At 26.0% G+C, this 15,630-nt stretch overlaps 1 protein-coding gene across 3 annotated transcripts in view; it reads left to right on the forward strand.

Annotated features, from left to right (window-relative positions):
- The window catches only part of LOC132917267 (neuropeptides capa receptor-like), a 111,143-nt gene extending 98,594 nt beyond the window's left edge, over nucleotides 1–12,549 (forward strand). For all 3 annotated transcript variants that reach the window (XM_060977922.1, XM_060977921.1, XM_060977920.1), the window contains 4 exons: nucleotides 3,105–3,195; nucleotides 3,793–3,992; nucleotides 5,824–6,078; nucleotides 7,464–12,549. In XM_060977922.1, the coding sequence (XP_060833905.1) occupies nucleotides 3,105–3,195; nucleotides 3,793–3,992; nucleotides 5,824–6,078; nucleotides 7,464–8,137 (1,220 nt within the window). In that variant the 3' untranslated portion in view covers nucleotides 8,138–12,549. The remainder of the gene's footprint in view (nucleotides 1–3,104; nucleotides 3,196–3,792; nucleotides 3,993–5,823; nucleotides 6,079–7,463) is intronic.
- The last annotated feature ends 3,081 nt before the right edge of the window (nucleotides 12,550–15,630 follow it).

Raw genomic sequence — 15,630 nt, forward strand, 5'->3', positions numbered from 1 at the left:
GAAAAAGAATGTATCATACGGTTCAAACATTTACCTATATAAACGCAATTCCGATCACTTGTGTGTATAATTATCAGTAAGTGTAATAATAGTTTAGATAAAATACTACTATAAAATTTATAAAAATTAAACATTATCAATTTAACCATTATAAGTGCCTATTCATAAATAAAATATAATAGATTAATTTTCGTATTTAGATATTTGTATAATAGATACCATTAAAATAAATAAGCAAACCACTTGTAAATTTTAATACAAGAATCACTATTTGTAAATCAAAATTATAAAACTGAAACTAATGATTGCTGTTTAAAAAAAACTGTGAGACCCAAAAATAAATAATTCAAATATCTTTTATAAATAAATAACATATAAAAAAAATGTTTAAAAAAACCTCTAGTTTACGTCTTACTCCATACTATATTACGATTAAACTGATTAAAAATTTAACAATATACTCGTATTTATAGACTAGTCAACAAATTCTAATTAGCACTACAGTCATATACAACATTTATTTATCATTCTTCTCGTATTATGACTATGTACAAATTAAAAGATTAAAAATATAAAATTGTAAAGATGAAATTTCACAATTATACAGCTTACGAATAAAAAAACTATGGGGTTGAAAAGTTTTAGGAAATCGAATATATAAAAATATGTATACAAAATTTCAAACTTCTTGGTTTTAATCTTATAATAGAGCTCACAGTAAAATATATATTTAGATATAATTATATAATTATTTTCTTAAATAATTTATTTTCGAAAGCACTACTTTCCGGAAATATAATAAAAAAACAGCAACTAACAATGAAAGTTAAAATTAAAAAAAGAGCTATACTTTTTTATTTAAATATTTCTTTTTTACTTTTGGCATTTATACGCTTAGAAAATTGAATTCCATACTAAAATATAATATATGAAAAACAGTTTTTTTATTTGTACTCCCTGCACAAATCCTATTATAGTATTGTACTATAATTAATGTACTTTTTTCAATTTATAAATTATTTTGCTTTACATTTTTTAACTAAAAATATTCATTTCCCATTTACGAGTCTATACAATTGTTATATCGTCCACATATTTGTTTAATTTACGAAAAATGAAAAATGGAATTGTATTGTGATAATAATTTTGTCTTTTATTTTAACTAGATAAAATTATAATAATACTTACAATCAAATATTATTTAACATGAATAATCATGTAATTATACTTAAATTTAATAATTTTTGGGGTTAAAATTGAAATTATATTTTTTTTTTTTTAAATACATTTAGGCACTTACAAGGTTTAATAAATGATATAATTATATATAAGATATTAAACTGATGAATGTATATTGGATTTTTTTTAGCTGTGTATATTAATAATTTATATAAATTCAAATAATATACAATAAAAAATGTATAGATTAAAAAACAATAATGTATGCATAATATTAATCATTAGCAATACAAATTATTTATTGTATTTTTATAATTATAAATTAACTAAATTTTTAGATATAAATTTAATAATAGACTTATTTAAGCTTTAAACTATTCAATTCTAAGCATATAATACTAGAGTGAGAAAGATTTAAGTAAGAAATAAATTAACAATATATTTTTTAATGTTATTTTTAAAGGACTTGATTATGACGATAGTTTGACTACCATAAAATACTATATCTGATCGTATCTAAATATAATAAAACTATTGTATTTGGTATTAATTTTACTCCTCGTCAAGTATAAAATATTGTTTCATAAAATTAGTATTTGCTTAGTGCATAAAAGTAGAACTCTGGTTAAATATCTGATTACACCATCATTGTTCTAATAGTGATGTTATAACTTACTAGTTACTATCTATACAATTCAAGATAGATATAATATAATATCTGCAGAAGAAGTGTAATGGATAAACTAATTAACGGCAGTTCAACAGTTGCAGTCCGTTAACTAAACTTTTTAACATTTTAAATTTCGTCAAAAATGTTTTTAAAAAGAAAAGTCAACAACTTGCGAAACCAACGGTTACACTCAGGATTTAATAAAACGGTAGCTTAAACTTATTACTCGTATAATATATTTTCTGAACGTTCACACACTCCATAGAAACTAAATATGTACAATGAATAACCATGGTAAAGTTAGCAGCACCACCTTAACAGACACAATATATGGAATATTAATATAATATCTCAATTTTTTTAGTAACTTGTTGGACATAGTTCGACTTTATTTTTAACGGGAGAATTTTTATTACTTTTATGCTGCCAACTATAATCTAACAGCATAACTATCAATGACCTTTTTCTTGAGTGAAAAATGTGTTGAACTCGTTATGTTAGACACTTTTATTCCACTAAGATTTTGTTAGACTTTATTCATGATATGGTCCAACAGTATTGAGTACAACATTTTTACTAAGGTAAAATTTTACTAACTAAGTTGTGTTGTTGGCGGTATAAACCTGAAAAAAAAAACTGTGCTGGCGAAGATAAAGTCCAACAAAATCTCGGAGTAACCGTGGCCAATAAAGCGAACTTACCATTTTAACTAGGAAAAAATACCGCATGCATACGTATTATTACGAGTACAAATAATACGTAATCAGTGTAAACATTAAAATAATAACTGGACACGTATAAATAAAAAATGATAAATTATATAATTTTATCATATTGTCGTTATTATTTATCGTATTAAATTATTAAAACTTTTATTATAAATATTCGTTGTTGTCCAATATTTTTTAACAAATTAAGAAGTGCGTTTTTTTCTTATATATTTATTTACCTGTATACTTTATATTAATGTCTTTTATCGGTAATTTAACAGACTTTGTTCGAATTATTTGTTCACCCACCCGCATCGTCGATGATGAATATGCTATCGTCATAATTTAAACATTTTTAATAATAAATAAAAATAATCTAAACATTTTCGAGGGTATAAGTTCTAAAACACAAAAATAAAATGATATGCTATCAAAATCACAGCCGTAATTATAATGTTTTATGTTCGTCGAAATTATTTTGAAACATACTAACTTTATATTGTGACCAATATTTTACTAAAAATTATGATTGATTTTTTTTTCAGGACTACCTAATGATCTCAGCGTATACTGGCAACAGTATCCATGGCCGTTGGGTGAAGTTCTCTGTAAATTTCGTGCTTTAGTTTCAGAAATGTAAGTATATAAACGATGTGATCAAAAAAAAGTCTATGCTTAACCAATGTTTAAATAATTATAAGTATGGATTTTACATTGATTGAAATTTCAAAAGTCAATACTTATGTGGGTCGGTACAGTATAATAATTCATTTAAATAAATATTTTAGTTGACAAAAATAAAGCTAACCAAAATTAATCATGAATAGAATGATTGAATTTTTGAATTGTGAAGTATGATTAATATAGCTATTTTTTCCAACAGTCAAACTATGTTCATTTTAATTTCAATAGAACATACATATTATCATTCTTTTGTAATTGTATCATTTTTGTATTGGCAAATTTAACAAATGTAAAATATATTTATTGGAAATTATCAATTTATCATCGGTTAACCACCAAAGAGTCTTTATACCCAACATAACATATGTGATGTATTATATTATAATAGTGTCATATAATTTCCGATCGTTTAATAACCTGCAAGGCAATAATAATATATATTTTCATTCGACCTACCCGCCCAAACACATAATATATAATAATGAATGCAACACGGTACGTTATGACTTATGATTCATCTAATACCTATTATTATTATAACCTGTACAGGACTTCATACACGTCGGTGTTGACCATCGTGGCATTTTCGATGGAAAGGTATTTGGCTATCTGTCATCCCCTCCATTCATACGCCATGTCCGGGTTGAAGAGAGCTGTCCGAATAATCGCAGTAGTGTGGGTGATTTCGTTTTTTGCCGCACTGCCGTTCGCCATGTTCACTACGGTAGACTATGTGGATTATCCACCTGGTAATAAACCGATTTTAATACTTAAAAAACCACCACGAAAAATGTTTAATGTAATAATAATATACATAATAATATCATCTTAATAAGCTACACCATCTATCTCAGTTTTATTTTTAATTGACACAATTTCAATTGCATGGAGTTGTCTTTAGATTTTAAATATGCTGTGTTATTATTTTTTTAATTAGCACGTTATCTATTAACTTTATCTTAAATCTGAGAACACTAGTCAATTCCGAGTAAAATTTTAAACAAAACATTATTGCTAACTCAATTTGACCAAAATATAAGCAATATATTATGATGGTGCTACTTCGTTGCTTCTTAAGCGATGATATTTTATTTTTAACTAGTATAATTAAGATAATCTGAGTGAAAAATACCTATCCACAATCCACTAATCAGACAACAGTTATAATTATTATTTATTTATTTTTATTATTATTAATATTATTATTTAGACTAATTAGACTCATCTAATGTTTAATTTCTTATAACTAGGATTCTGATTTTATAGCATATGCTAATTATATTAAAGAATACAGATATAAACAGTAATTTATCTATAAGAAAAACTCCAACATTCAATTGACGCCTTTATTCGAGTTAATTTAAAAACAATAAATGAAAATATTATTTGACAACAATTTTTTTACTGCTATTTTATTTTATTTTAAGGTATATTTAAGTACTTCTTAATGCTATAAAATCCAAGCCCTAATTTTATGTTTACTAAGTCAACTAAGTCGCTAGATGGATTCTTCGCTCAAGTCATCAGTCCCTTTTATTTTATTTTTATTATATTCCTATCTTATCAACACTTATACTCATTGTAAAAAATAATATATTTACAGATTGTATAATAAAACAAATTAAAAACAAAAAAAAAAACTAAGTCAACTGATTGACTACTCATTCAAAATTTGATTTTACGAATTAAATTTTCAGAAAAATATTCTGCTTTGAGATATGAAATAAAAAATATATACTCCTGTAATCTAGGACTATACGTGCTGTCTTATACATAATTGTCTTTTATTTTTAACTTTGTGCCCTGTTGTTCTTCTTTTGGGATTCTTATTTTTTTTTCGATTCCAATTATTCTATATTAATTCTTATTAATATGTGTATAAATATATATATATATATATTACATTAAGATATATACATATTTTATTTTTATTTTTGTATAAAATGAAAATACGTATGTTATATATAGCTTCATATCGAGCGGCGATCGTGATTCAATCGGAAATTCGATTAATAAAAATAAATGTGACTTTGGAAACATTTATTTTTATATTTTAATTTCATTAGTATTGTTAACAATTGTTAATAGGGGCCCTTGCCCCTTCCTGCCGATTTGTAATTTATATCGATAATAAAAAAAAATCGTTAACGTAATATATAAGATACTAAATTAAGTACTAAAACGTCTACAACATTAAATTAAAATTAATCTCTTTAAAAAAGTGTGTATTTACTCCCAACTTAAAGTTTAATTTTTATTTTTAATAGATACCGACGAATTGATCAAAAAAAAAAAAACACAATCTCCTTACATTTCCTTACAATTGAGTTCCTTATCACTCTACATATTATTATTCACTAACATATTTTTGTATACTATAGCATTATCGTATTTTGTGTTAAAATTTTGTTGTTAACAGTTTTGTTATTATTATTTAAACAAAACACGAAATCCCTTTATACGAATTATGAATACAGACGGAAATGTTCCGTATATAAACAATCGTATGTCTTGTACGCGACTTCGTCGAGAATGTTATAATAGTTAATAAGCCAAATAACATATTATATATTATTCAAGGGTCAGGAGATCCATTGTACGAGAGCGCGTTCTGCGCGATGCTGGATAAGAACGTGCCGACAGGAGTGCCTGTTTACGAGTTGAGCTCACTGCTGTTTTTCCTTGTACCGATGATGATCATCATTGTGCTTTATGTGCTCATTGGGCTCCAGATCAGACAGAGTTCTAGGCACTCGCTGGGAAAGCAAATGCAGGGGAACGTTCACGGGGAGACCAAACAAATTCAATCGAAAAAGTCAATAGTCAGGATGCTAGGTAACTATATTATTTTAAATAAACCATTACATGGATAGTATCAATGCAATCATTATATCATATATTTCCGTGTATTATTACCAATTTATTTTCAAACATTTGTAAGAAACTAAAAAAAAAAATCAATAATTATATTTACTTCATGAATACAGGTATATTATATATTATCAATAATATATAATAATATTATATAAATATTTTGATAAATCAAAATTAAATTTTACTCGTTAATTGTAATAACAATTACAAGATATAAACGCGTCTTTTGCAATTATTTATTAATTTTTCAAACATAAAAGATAATTAGATTACATATATGTTTGACCCGACCAGAAAGTTGTCGAGGTTTGTCAACAATAATTATACACGATATTTTTATAAAATATTATACCATTGAACTACATATTTATAATGACTATATAACTCATTTAAAAAATTAAAATTAAATAGCGTATGTAAGCTTTCCTTTAGTAATTTTACCAAACTCACAACATAAATCATGTAATAATTGGTTGAAAATACATTAAGTTTTGATTGTCAATTTATTAAACGACATTTTCATATGGAGGAAATTAGAGAATTTTTAAAAATCGATATGATTCGAAAATTAATTACATTTCGAAACTAAATAAGTTAAACGACAGCATATTTTTTAATGACAACTTGTTTATATAATATATATATATATATATATATATTGTAATTACAAAATAAAAACATTCAATTCTACAGAAATATAAATAATACAGTGTGACATTTTAACGTAATGTACTTTCCTGAGTCTACAGTTGTGGATTCTTAATAAATAAAATGAAAACGATTTGTAACTCCCACGTTTGTCGTATGTTTTATGCTTATTATTATCTAATGAAAACAAAGATAATATCATAGAAGTAGTAACATGATAAATTATAATTATTACCACGATAATTTTTAAAGTATTAAAATAATTGTTGATAAATACCTATTCTGTTATAAATAGCAATTATAAAATTGTATTTAAAATAAAATATATCAGGGAGCCATAGGCATAGTATAAATGATACACGTCTTGAATAAATCATTAAACAAAATTTAATTGTAGATAATTCGGTTGCAAGTGACCCGTTTAAAATACATTTATCGTAGTTGGTCAATCGTAAAATAACATAGAGTATAGTAGTTTCACTTTTGTCAATTATTATGAACCCCAACACAGTGACATTAATTAAAATACAGGAGACTCTCGAGGATATAACTATCAAACTTTGATATCGTTATGTAAAACATAAAAAATTCCCAGTCAGCAGAACACTTAGTCTAACCTAGTACCGAATGTATAATATATAAATAATAAAATAGTAATTCAATACCTGATATATTATAATGTACAACGCGGTTTGCAGCTGCTGTGGTCATCGCGTTTTTCCTGTGCTGGGCGCCGTTCCACGCGCAGCGGTTACTCTACCTGTACGCCAAGGACTCGCCGTACTATACGCAGGTCAACGAATTGCTGTACACGATCGCAGGTTGCTTCTATTACTTCTCGTCGACGGTCAACCCAATACTGTACAATCTGATGTCGATGAAGTACAGGAGGGCGTTCCGGGAGACGCTGTGCGGGTACTCCGGCGACCGACGGAACCGCATGTCCCGGGAACTGCAGTCGAGTTTCCGGGACACGACCGTGCCGCTGAACACGACGATCAGCACCGCCGAGTGCAGCCGCAAGTCAGTAGTGCACCGGTCCACGAGGAACCTGCAGCAGACCGAACCACCGTATAACCACCACCACCAGCAGCATCATCATCATTATGCGGCTGCACCGTCGTCTGACGATTGCAGTGTCGGCCGCCCGCCCGCGACGGCTTCCGACGTGCTGGTGATGATCTCACCGGTCAACGGCAATGCGCAGTGCTACAAAACGTTGCTCAGAGTGACCGTGCAGGGCTCAGACAACAAGCCCGCCGCTACTTCTGCTGCGCAACACGGCAACTGCAACAGCAAACTGCAGCTGCAGGGCGGCAGTGAAACACAAACCGAAAACCAACATTGCGCCGAAGTGGAGACTTGCATTTAACGCGGATTTGCAGGCGAAACCAGACGGAAATCGTAATAGAATATTGTGCGTGTACATATAATAAGTGCATGCTGTGCGTTACTCTTCTCGTTGTCGAAAACCTTTTATGCAGGTCAGCGCGCTGCCCGTTTCCTCGTAAAATATAGTATTATTATACGTATATTAGGTAGGTACACGATGATTCGACGCGCGAGCTCATCCCAATTTTTTTTTCGTTTTTATTAATGAATTTATTGAATACATTTTTGGAATTTCAAATTATACTCATGTATTATAGAATCACATTTTCAAATATTTATAAATTTTATGCCATTTATAAGGAGTGTCTTGTGATAGCGCGATACTAACATCTGTTTTTCAAATCAAAACCACAATTTTTACCATAAACTTTTAAATAAATTATTTTCTTTTTAAAACGTTGATATACATAAATCGAAATTTGAACTAGTAGTTTGAATTATTAAACTTAATGTACTAAGGATAAAAATTATCATAGGTTTAAAAATATGAAGGCTGTTTATATTTTATGTAAATCCGCTAGGAGACTCACTTCACTCGTCAAATCCTCTTCAATTCTTTTTTTTTATAACTGATAATTTTTAATTCTAATATACAAAATCTGAATGAAAATAATGTAAATATCATAAACATGATTAACATTTTAAATATAATACACACATTTACCGTAATGACTCATAAAATTTAATATTTTTACTATTAATTAAGTACCTCACGACTTTTATATCGTGAAAATCCAACGTATAGCAATTTACTATGTGTCTATGTGTAAATATTGTAAGAATATAAAAATAACTCTAATATTGATTTCCTAAACATTGTTATTTTAATTAAGAAACTGCTCATTCAAATTTCGATCATGCATCAAAGCTTAAAAAAACACATGCTTAACAATTAACAAGAGAAAATGCTAGTATAAATTTGAAAAAAAAAGAAATTGTTATCGTCATATGACACTCTGAATGATATTATAACATATCCCAGTATCTGAAAATATGATTTTTAAGTATTCTAAAAAATTCCAAATTTTAGAATATTTAACAATGAATTTTTAAAAGAGTAAGTATACTTAGTACATCACACTATATCTACTGATAGGTTCTTTTATCGAATAATACTCATTTTCTTGAAAACACTAATAGACTTTTTTTTTAAAGAATCAACCAATATAGCTTACCATCGTAACAATACACAACCAAAATTACAAATATTTCATTATATTAAACCCATGGTTAGTAGTTTTGGCAGTAATCCTCTGAAAAAAAATAACCCTTAGCCTGGAAAGTTAGCAATAAAAAAAAATTGAAATAATAACAATTTTAAGTAACTGTAAAAATATCGTCACTGATGCGCATTAAACTTCGATCGCATCAAGTACCAACCTATCTATGCGTGGGTATAGCGTGTATATAAAAATATAAAAATTATAATATGATGTTAAATATACGGTTATTGCATTAATTTGTTGATTTCGATTTTGCTATGTACACCGCTCTTTTTTACATTAGATACACAATAATTACGTGCACTTCAAGCCACACTTCGACATTTCAACAATGTTTGTGTATAATATAGTATATTATTATTATTATTATTATTATTATTATTATTTATCGTTATACACTTACACGTAATAACTCGATAACATTCCATCCATAATTATATATTAAACTAATTTTGTAGACAATGTATTCATGCGTATATCAACATCAGCTATATATAATATTCTCCTACTTAATTAATTTCTCGTTAACCTTATTGTTCAATTTAGTATAGTATATGTTGATCAATTCTGAACAAAATAAAAAATATATATGTACATGTGAAATTACAATTTTTCATTAAACCATTTGAAAAAAAAACACTCCATTGAAAAACAAATGCATTAATGCATTATATTTTTAATATCATAATGATTATCTACTTTAAATGTTGTTTTTGATATTTCATTAATTTGCCCATTGAAAAAATACGTATAATTAAACTTAACGCAGAAAAGCATATATTTCCCACACCATTTATGCATTTCATCCTAAACTGTTCTCAATAATTTATTTTTTTTCAGTTTAACATAAAAATAATTAGGTACCTAAAATTTCTAAAAATTACTTTCATTTATATTGTGTTCTTAAGCAATATTAAAAAATATATCTTACAAAATACATTTAAAATTTAAATCCAACCCCCCAAAATAACACCGATGGATAGTATTTAATAAGTAATGACGTCATAACACGTGTCCATATTATTTAAAATTATAATATTGTATTTAAATAATTGGTAAACAAACGTTTTTCTTATAACATTAATATCCAAATATTTCAATTTGTTTTTCTTCGACACAATATGTTTTTGAATTGAAAAAATATCAATGAAAATGTTTAACAATATCAACGTATAGTCGAATAGTCGTAGTTGGACGATGTACCTAAGTTGTACGAAATACTCGTATATAAACTACAATAATTGCTTATATTTAATTATTTTGATTTTCTATATACCTTTACACAGGATGTAACAGAAAGTTCCGATAAATGTAACTAACTAATATTGTAATAAAGTTTGTTTCAATCAATATTTTTAAATTTTTAAAAATTACATATTGATTATAATATAACTTTCATCTTTCAGTTATTTCTGTGCACTTTGTATACACATAACATATAAGAGAACACATTTTATATAATTATATAAATGGTACAAAATCTAAAAGTATCGGTAAATATATTTAAAAAAAAAATACATTTAAGTTAATGTAAATGTAAATTAATTAACTTATTTCTATATACGCAGAGTAATTCACCAAGCATTATTTCATATGTACCCGCATCATATGCGGGATCAGATGAACTAGTGTTTATAATGAAATTCAAAAGGGAAAGAAAACTATGGGTCTAGTTTAAAACGTCATAAACAGGATGATTCACCAACCATACTCACTCAAAGGCTATCCTTTAATAATGTATTTATTCAAATTATATTTATTTTTTTAATTTTGAAGTATATTTACATACCATATTTTTTAAGAACATACATTTTTTTATGCCTTTTAAGAGTTATTATAGTGATACAAATGGACACCCTTTTTACTATAAATTGTTAATTAGATATTATTTTTTAATCTTGATGTGTCTAAATTGAAATTTAAACAAGTACTTTTTGAGTTATTTAATTGTATAACGTATAAATAATACTCTTTATTCTTAATGACTTAACAATTTTAATACATAAAATATAAACTAGATATAATATTTAGTCTAGGATTCTCATAAGCTATTACTTATTATACTTGGGCAATTTTTACAAATCAAAAAATTATAATTTATAACCGATTTATATTAAATACTATTACTTTCCAATCACCGTAGACCCCGTATTTTCTTAATCTATTATCCTTATTTGTATTTAGTTTAATAAATTGGAAAGTACTAATTCAAATTTCGATTAATACACATCAAAATTTTCAAAAAACATCTTATTATAACAATTTATAATAAAAATGTGGGGTTGACTTTGAAAAAATGTAATTTGTTACACCACAGAACACTCTTTATTATTTGAAAATACGGTACTTTAAAATTCCAAAAATTAGAATTTTAATAAATAGTAGGTACACTGGTGCAGTTATTGTTATCATTATTAATACTCGTATTGCCTATTATTATTTATTTTATTAGTCATTTAAACTCGGTTGTATTAAAAATTAATTTTCATTCATATCATCATAATTCTTAAGTTCTATGAATTTTAGTTCTTCGAAAAGAAATTCATCTTATGAATATGACTTATCTAAGGTTTTTTGACTCGAACGCATAATAAACATTCCATACTGTCCCACGTCCCGTTTCCAATAAAAAGTTAAGCCACCACGCACACCATATGTATACTAAAGGCTGAATATCTATGGTCTTCTATGTTCACACAACCGCACAAGGCATATGTATAACATATCATGTGTGTTCATATACGAAAAATAAATTTAAATTCGCCATCGGGCACCGATAAAATTTATAAAATGCATTATAATATGTGACTCTTTAAAAATATATTAGTCTGCATTGCATACAAATAAATATTTCTGTGTTAAAATGTTTTATAGGACGCGTCCAACATAAACATATTATTAATCATATTTGGAATTTTATTATATCACACAAATATTACCAATAAATAATTATGATATAATATGATAAATATATATCTACTATAACGCAACGCTACACTTACATTACATTAAAGGGAATTTTAATTTAAAAATGTATCGTCAATAATAGGCAATTACCGTACAATTATATTTTATATAAATACTGTGTGAATACTATTTATTTATTTTTACCATTGTTTAAATCTTCATTAAAGCACATACCAATTACGATACACTTTATGCTTGTACAATATTACCTAATTAAATGAAATTATTAATTATCTTAAACAAATTGTTTAAAAAATCTATTACATTTTATACAATGTATAGATAAGTAATCAATTCGTTAAATTGTATTTTTAAATAATTGTAAACTCTATTTATATAATAATCTGTAATGTAAATTTATTATAATACAACTATAGTTGACATTTATTAAATATTACTTCAAAAATATTTGAAATGCCAACTGAGAATTTTTTTTTTTCAAATTACATTGGCTAATAACTATACAAGTAAAAATGTAATTTATTTTTTATTTTAAATCTCGATACATTTGAGACGACATAACAATTTAATTCGCATTACATAATATAAAAATGCGTCATAATATTATTTCCATGTTATAAACGTTTAAAATCGTCAATATATAAGATATAACACATTACCACGGTATTTATCTACTGTTAAACTGATTAAAAATTAATGATTCTAATTCAAATATATTTTGTAATGTTTCAAGAATTGTATCACATTTTGATCGATATAAAAGTATATATTACAGAGTAGAAATAACTCATAAGATGTCAACTCCAACGATTGTATTGAAAACCTAAACAATGAGATTTTAAAACTATACAATCTACAATCTCAATCTTTATTATTATTTTTGTAAACATCTAACAGTTTTAAAATAGTATTAATCTGAACGAATTGAACAACCATTTTTAATTAGAACTGATTTATATTATTATGTGAACAAATACCAACCTATGATAAAATATTTGTTTCCTCTCATAAATGTATATGCTATTATATGAAATCGTTATTAGTTATTATTGATTTTGGTGCACAATATATTGTGTTATAACTTATATTAATAATTAGGTGATGGTAGTATCTTTAGAACAGGAGTATATAGCCCAATTACAAAATCGTGGCATTTATTAATATATTTTATTTATAACACAATAATTTTAGTAATATAATAAAAATAAAGTGTAATATAAAACCGTGTTTGTGTGCTGTAAATTATGGTAATTTAGATTTATAATATAAATGTACATTTTTGTAAAGCTTTATTGAAAGATGTATAATATAAATAATATGCGCGTGGTGTGCAACTAATCGTATCTACTCGGAAAACGAATAGCATGTGATTCGTATTCACACCGGTTGTTCTACATAATATAAGCAGCTGTAAAAATAAAAACGTCAGAACAAACCAAATATAAGAAAAGGTCATAAAAACTGTTTGTTTAATTAACAGAACTATATTAATTGCATTGTGTAAACTCTTATAATATAATATATTTAATATCTGTCATTCTGTCCACATAATATGGAATCAAATTGTATAATATCTAACAGCACAGTGAAAAATCTATGTACCTATAACAAGTTATAATAATTATATTAATATAATATGACATCTAATGTATTAATAATTACTATTTTATTAAATAAAATTACAATAATATTATGAAATGCCGTGTAATATGATTATTATAATATGTAAGTAAATTCTATGTATACCATACCTATAGATATTTATTTAATTTAATAAAATAAATTGGTGTGGTGGATACTAACGTGAATTGAGGGCATGAACAATATTGCGAGTGTAATAGTGTTTTTAAACTGTTAACAAGTATTTTGGTTTTTATAGTTTGGTAATTTTTTGAAAACAATCAGACAACTTGTAAAACTACCTGTTTAAAATGCTATCCATATTCAATTACCAATGTGTGCAGAGCCATCCTTAGTGAGAGCAGGCAGAACCCAGGCGCCAGACCACACGGCTCACGTTTTTTACTAAGATTTAGAATCATCCATTTGAAAAAAAAACAGTAAAATTGGTTTAAAATATTTTATTATTTCATGGCATTCAAAATGTTATGCATGATAAAGAAAATCAATGGAATTACTTTGAAGTAAAGTTGTGATATACTTAATATGTAATAAGAAAATAGCTATCACTGTCGAGCATATGATGACAAAGGAACAAAAACCAAGGGGTGCAGCAATACTTACTGAAAACTCTTGAACTTCTTTTCTTCTGTGCATTGCTCATCACCATAATTTGCTTTTTATCATGCATACCGCGCTAATACTCTACTATTACCGAAAGATAATCATATAATTTTATTGATTTTGAATAAATTAATATAGCCATTATATTTTAAAGACACTTGTAAATAAAAACAAATTGTTACTAATAATTATTAGTTAACTCGTACTAATAATACTAGTAAATATTACTACTTGAATAGTAGTAATATACTGATATATTATAGTAAGAGCTGCGTACAATAAAAAATTATCCTATTTTATCTCATGATCTTTTTGATTAACTGCATAAGAATGTTTATAATAATACCATCTTTTCGTGTATTTCAAACATTTAATAACATTTTAAATTATACATGACATATTTTCTTAAATTTGTATCAACAATGAATACCATAATATAAAGAAAAATAAACGCATTTTTTTATTTTTACTGTATTTTACTATATAACCTATGCTCAATAGGTAATTGTATGTAATTTTATGCGCTGATATTTTTTATGAGACTATTACAATTTACAAATCAACAATTCCTAAGTTATTTATAACTAACAAAAGATTTGTTTTTTTTTTAACCTAATATGTACTTATAACTCATATATATATAAAATATAATGTTTGCATCTAATTTCATTTCCGATATCTACATAGATGTTTAAATACTTTTATTTGGTATCCAATTTCCATACCCTAGTTAAAACTTATAACTGGGATTTGGGAACAGTAGTTTTTACTTAATAAAAATAATTGTCTGATAAGTATGGTTCTGAATTTCTAGCAAATACCTACATAATATTTTAATAGGTATAATTTTATATATTTTACTTTAATTTTTACATATTTATTGTATTTCATTGTCATATTAATATTATATTATAGAGGTTTAAAAATAAAATACATAAATACCTATGACATTGAATTACGATAAAATTTTTTCATAAATGTAATAAATAATTATTATCTACGTTATAAATTGTATAGTACGAACGATACGTCGCTAGTTTTATCTTCATGCAGATGTTTTTTCTCTAAAGTAAAATCC

Source organism: Rhopalosiphum padi, chromosome 1, assembly GCF_020882245.1.
Source record: "Rhopalosiphum padi isolate XX-2018 chromosome 1, ASM2088224v1, whole genome shotgun sequence".
NCBI lineage: Eukaryota > Metazoa > Arthropoda > Insecta > Hemiptera > Aphididae > Rhopalosiphum > Rhopalosiphum padi.